This window comes from Eumetopias jubatus, unplaced genomic scaffold (genome assembly GCF_037043125.1).
Source record: "Eumetopias jubatus isolate StellerSeaLion01/CBP00866 unplaced genomic scaffold, mEumJub1_p1.0 scaffold_3, whole genome shotgun sequence".
Classification (NCBI taxonomy): Eukaryota; Metazoa; Chordata; class Mammalia; order Carnivora; family Otariidae; genus Eumetopias; species Eumetopias jubatus.
Window position 1 is genome coordinate 5,276,544 of NW_028274809.1, and position 6,000 is coordinate 5,282,543.

The 6,000-nt window shown below is 39.3% G+C and overlaps 1 protein-coding gene across 1 annotated transcript in view; it reads left to right on the forward strand.

Annotated features, from left to right (window-relative positions):
• The window catches only part of DRC11 (dynein regulatory complex subunit 11), a 156,289-nt gene extending 150,770 nt beyond the window's left edge, over positions 1 to 5,519 (forward strand). Inside the window, exon 19 of the mRNA XM_028105309.2 lies at positions 5,403 to 5,519. Within this exon, the coding sequence (XP_027961110.1) occupies positions 5,403 to 5,519 (117 nt within the window). The remainder of the gene's footprint in view (positions 1 to 5,402) is intronic.
• Positions 5,520 to 6,000: the final 481 nt, after the last annotated feature.

Below are 6,000 nucleotides of genomic sequence, written 5' to 3' on the forward strand. Positions count from 1 at the left end.
TCACATGACCTCCTCCCTCTGGTTCCTGAGTTTCATGAATTTGTTATATACAATGAAATTTGGAAATTTGAAATTTTTAGATCACAAATTCGTTCCAGCCTTGCCAGTAAAGCATGTGCCTTCCAAAATTTAGGAAAAACTGTGGTCTGTGACCTTATAAATTAACAGCCAAATTGCAGAAATAAATAGTAGCTTTGAAACCACTGGATCCAAACACACACACACACACACACACACACACACGCATACACATACACACAATATGTACATGTACACGTGCCTTCCCCTTGGTTCTCACTGGTTTTTACTTCATAGTTCATGTAATGGAACAAGCTGTGCATACATAAAGAAAACTAAATAGTGCATTTCCAGCCCCTGCTAGTTTTGTCCCTAATTCACTGTGGTGTGCTTCATTTTTCAGTGCATTTGCAATAGAAAATCACAAGAGAACTCAACAAAGTGTAATTTTCTAATTTTGTATTATATTGTGTGATGTTCATGGAATTTTTTAGATCTAGAGGAAACTGAGAACCAGCTCTTCCAAATCCCCCTCTTACAGGAGGAAAAGAAGTTGCAGAAAGTTATGCGTCTTATCCAAGCAAATCAACATGAAAGTCTAGACGCCCAGGCCAGCAGGCACGCCTCACACTCCTTTTAATCAAAATGAATACAGTTGTGTTCACTTTCTAGACCTGTAGGCAGTTTCCTTGGCCAACCGGGAAAACAAGGAAGGAAAATTATATCCATGCAATTATACCCACCACAACATTGGCTATGCAATCATCAGAAAAAAGAATCAGAATTCTCGTCTAAGCCTTGTGTGTCTGGAAGCCTGCTTAAGATTCGGAAAATTTCCCTCTGCAATGTATCACTTTTCCACCAACCCTAAAAACCATATTTCCCTCCTGCTTTGCTACTAATGTTTCAGTACAAGGTGGAAAAGAGTCACAATACTGATTCCCCCCCAAAATTAGCATAGGGGTTGGCAAACTTTTCCATAAATGGCCAGAGAGCAAATATTTTAACCTTCGAGAGTTCCGCAGTCTCTGTCACAACTATTCAATCTTGTGTCATAGTATAAAAACATTCATACAAAGTATGTAAATGAATGGGCATGGCTGTGTTCTAATAAAACTTTATTTGCAAAAACAGCCAGCAAGTCAGATTTGGACCATCAGCTATAGTTTTGCTGACAGGGGTCTAGCAAAACTGCAAAGAAATATTTCCAACTCCAAGCTGGAGTTTTTGTCAAGGATTTGAATTAATGTTCTTGTTAACTGTTTAAACCTTGTTAGAATTAATTGCAAATATTTGTCCTCTTCATGTGATAGATCCTATTCTCTTCTGAAAGTCCCAATTTTTTTCCTTTGTAAAATAATCATTTTCCTTCTTATTCTGAGGAGCTAGGTTTAGGGTATTAAAATCTATGCTTTCTCTTAGCTGGGTTTTTAACTTTCCGAAGTGATTTGTAGAAGTTTTTCTGTTATAGGTACTGGAGGTCCAGTAACTACAACTGATCACACTATTCAAGAGAAGGAAATCCTACCATTGTATAACCTGATAATAAGAATACATAGGCTTCTCACTTCCATTCTTGGCATATTTGATCATTTTTTTTTGAGCAAACTAAATCATTTTTCCACCATCACTACTAGCCCCCTTCCCCATCAGTTTCTGCTTCTTATAGTAGCTCAAGAGCTTGGCACAGCACTCAGCCCCAACTAGATGTTCAATACACATTTTTAGTGGCAAATTTATTGAGCAGATGGATAGATGGGCTGCCACTTCACACCGATGAATAATATGATACTGTGGTTGTAGTTGCCTGTGACCATGCCAATCATTTCTGCCCTGAGAAATTGGACCTAACCGTGTTTCTGACAGTGTATCAGACTAGCATCTTGCAGAGTCTCCAAACACATCATATCGCGCTCTGTGGACATGATGGAGAAAATAATTAAGGATAATGATGGTGATATTCATAATAATGTTAGTTGATACTTACTGACTATGTATGTGCCAGGCGCTGTTACAACTCATTTAGACCTCATAATTTCCCGATTTTTCAAATGGAAATTGAGTCATAGACAGGTATGGTAGGCAGAATAATGGCCTTCCAACGATGTCTACATCCCAGTCCCTAGAACCTATAAATATGTTAGGTCACATGGCAAAAGGAGTTAAGGTTGCAGATGGAGTAAGGTTGTTAATCCACTGAACCTAAAATAGATTATCCTTACTTATACTGGTGAGTCCAACATAATCATAAAAAGTAGAAAAGGGAATCAGAAGAGAGAACCAAAAAGTTAGCAGCGTGGGAAGGATCCACTGGTACTCCAAGTAGCCCCATGTTGCTAGCTTGAAGATGAAAGAGGGACCACAAGCCAGGAGAGCAGGTGGTCTCAGGAAAGTGCAAAAGATGAGGGAATAGATTCTCCCCTGGAGTTCCAGAAAGGATTACATCCTGCAGACACCTAGATTTTAGCCCAGTGAGATCCATTTTGGACTTCTGACCTTCAGGACCGAAAGATAAGAAATGTTTTGTTTTACATCACCAAGTTTGTGGTAATTTGTTGCAACAGGGAAAAAAAAGGAGGCAAAGTGACTTGCTCCTAGTCACACCGCTAAAAAGGAGCAGAGCTGAAAATCAAACCATAGTCCAAAGACAATGTTATTACCTATGTTCTATACCATGTCTCAATAAATTAGGAGTTCATCACCTTACATTTAAAACAAAGCCAAAGCAGCAATGTCCACAATAGCCAAACTGTGGAAAGAGCCAAGATGTCCATCGACAGATGAATGGTTAAAGAAGATATGGTATATATACACCATGGAATATTATGCAGCCACAAAAAGGAATGAGATCTTGCCATTTGCAACAACGTGGATGGAACCGGAGGGTGTTATGCTGAGTGAAATAAGTCAATCAGAGAAAGACATGTATCATATGACCTCACTGATATGAGGAATTCTTAATCTCAGGAAACAAACTGAGTGTTGCTGGAGTGGTGGGGGGTGGGAGGGACGGGGTGGCTGGGTGATGGACATTGGGGAGGGTATGTGCTATGGTGAGCGCTGTGAATTGTACAAGACTGTTGAATCACAGATCTGTACTTCTGAAACAAATAATGCAACATATGTTAAGAAAAAGGAAGAGGGGGAAGATGGCAGGAGGGGAAGAATGAAGGGGAGTAAGTCGGAGGGGGAGACGAACCATGAGAGACGATGGACTCTGAAAAACAAACTGAGGGTTCTAGAGGGGAGGGGGGTGGGGGATGGGTTAGCCTGGTGATGGGTATTAAAGAGGGCACGTTCTGCGTCGTGGAGCACTGGGTGTTATGCACAAACAATGAATCATGGAACACTACATCGAAAACTAATGATGTAATGTATGGTGATTAACATAACAATAAAAAGTTTAAAAATAAGTAAATAAATAAATAAATGAAAAGAAGCAGGTGAAATGAAAAATAAATAAATAAATAAAACAAAGCCAAAGCAAAAAGAAAGATGAGAATAATCCCCAAGTGCCAGGAACAAAGATAAATCTCAAACAGGGACAACCATGTGCCTGGCATGCTGCATAGAGAAAAGTCAAGGCTAGGAAACCAAAAAGAAACCAGGGCCATGGAGGATAAAGTGGCAATACCTGCTGCTTCTGTGACCAGATCTGTGGTATGTCGACATCACCAAGGAGCATTAACTTCAAAGCATCACTACAAGATGTGTTTTTGCATTTGGCTTCCAAGGTTTGTGTAGAAGCATGTGTGGGGGAGGGAGAAATGAGAGAGATGGAGACCACAACAGAGCCTCCTACTCAGAATGAACCTGAAAATAAAAATTCCAAGACATTTTAGGAAATCTAGTGCTAAGTACAACCTTACAAAGATGTTTAAATTAATATAATTCAGATGTTCAAAAAAATAAATGAAGGCATCATTTCCAATAGAGATGTACACTAAGTTTTGAAACAAAGACAGGTAGAAATGGAATAAGAAGAGATAATTATGGGGAAAGGCACAAAAAGAAAGCTTGGAAATTAAAAAGACAATAATTTGAAATGGCAAAAATAAAAGAGGTGTGAACTCTAGACTAGACATGGTCAAAGAGCAAATTTATGGACTGGAGGATACTCCCTCCAGAAGCAGCACAGAAAACCAAAACGGTAAAATCTATAAACTGCAATTAAGAACCTTTGAAGACATTGACACATAACTTAAAGAGGCTCTAAAAGAAAAGAATAGAAGAAATATTAGAGGAACAATTATTTGAAGAAAGATTTGCCGAAAATATTCTTGAATTAAAGACATGAGTTCTTAGGTTAAAAATGACCTCCAAGTGACCAGCGGAACAAATTAAAAAAATCCACACACACATACATTATTGTGAGTCTAGGACTAAGATAACAAACTAGTCTTCAAAGATGCCAGATTGCCTACAAAGAAACAATGGGGAGGTCTGGCAGCTCTTTGATAGCAATCTATTCCAGAAGACAGTGCGATCATTTCTGCAAAGTGCTGAGGAACAATAACTGTGTACCTATATTTATCCCCAACTAAATTACCACCCAAGAGACAGGAAACAATAAAGACATTTAAGACTTGAGAAGACTGAGCTAGACTCCCACTCAGAGCAATTTAGAAATATCCAGTAAAATTAAAGATGTACATGCCCTACCCACCCCCCAGGAATTCTATTTCTATGTATATGCCTTAGAGAAGTTTTCTCATAAGTATACAAGGAGATATGTACAAATTCCTAGTGACAAGTTGGAAATGGCCCATATGTCCATTAATAGGAGAACTGATAAACAACTTGTAGTGTAGTCATTCAGTGAAATATTATTACTACTCTAAAGTTTATAAATGAAAATGTTTCTCAGCTTTCAAATGAAAAGTGAGGGTTGAGAAAAATGCATTCACAGGGCCAGCTGGAACCACGAGGTGTTTGGTTGGTATGTTGGCTCCAGTATTTCTGCCATGTCTTCAATAGTCCCCCTCCCAGTGTTTGTGTGGCCTCCCACGGCTCCCACGTGTCTAGCTTCTGGTGGCCGTGTGTGAACCCCAGAGGATCATTCATGTTACCAAGAAAGCCCACACCCTCAGGATAGAGTAAGATCCCCAAAAAGATAGGTGACTAGTTGATGGGAAGAGCTGCTGGTTAGATTTGGTCTGTGATTCTCTGAAACTGTTAACTCCTTGAGGTGGAAATTTCAAGTTTTGTCAAAATACAGGTTGGAAAACCCCCTGAAAAAGAATTTGTATTAAATATACATTAAATGTCCAAAGTTTAATGGCTACTTGTCCCTTCCTTCCTTAGCAAGCTCTTCTTTATCTTTAAGAATGTTCCAGTGAATTTGTGCCGTTTTGATATTTTCCTAAACATCTGTTTTATTTCAGAACTGGTACGCCAAAACCCCCACGGGTAAAAAGCGAGCCTTGGCGCTAACAGGAGGGGACATTGAAAAAGAAAAGGATAAAGGGAAAAAGAAGGGGAAAAAGGAGAAGAAAAAGTAATGCCCTTCTGAGGAACCATCCTTGAGTGTCTCAGGGATGGAGGTGGTCCTGACCTGCTGGGGAGAAGACTCACCATTGCCTGTCTGAGGAAGACCCCGGCCGATGCCCTGAGCTCATCCGCCCCTGCATTCACTCAGATCTTTAGTAGGCTGCACACCACGTTCGATGTCCATCACAATTGTTTCTAGAGCTCATGATTGTTTCTCAGTCTGTGTAAAGTTTGTGTGTAATGGAACTCCACTCCACACACAATCTTTCCATCTCATCAGCACTAGTCACCAAATTTACAACGTGATAGTTAGAAAATACTCTAATTTGACAATTAGTAAGTGATTTGAGTCTGTCACCAGCACTCTGGCTTTTTATTAATCCATATACACTGTATATTATCTTGCACATATTTTAATACAATAATTCTTTGCTCTATTAATCTAGTTTATATAATGGAATAAAAACTGTTGTCTTTGAGCCGACTCAGTAA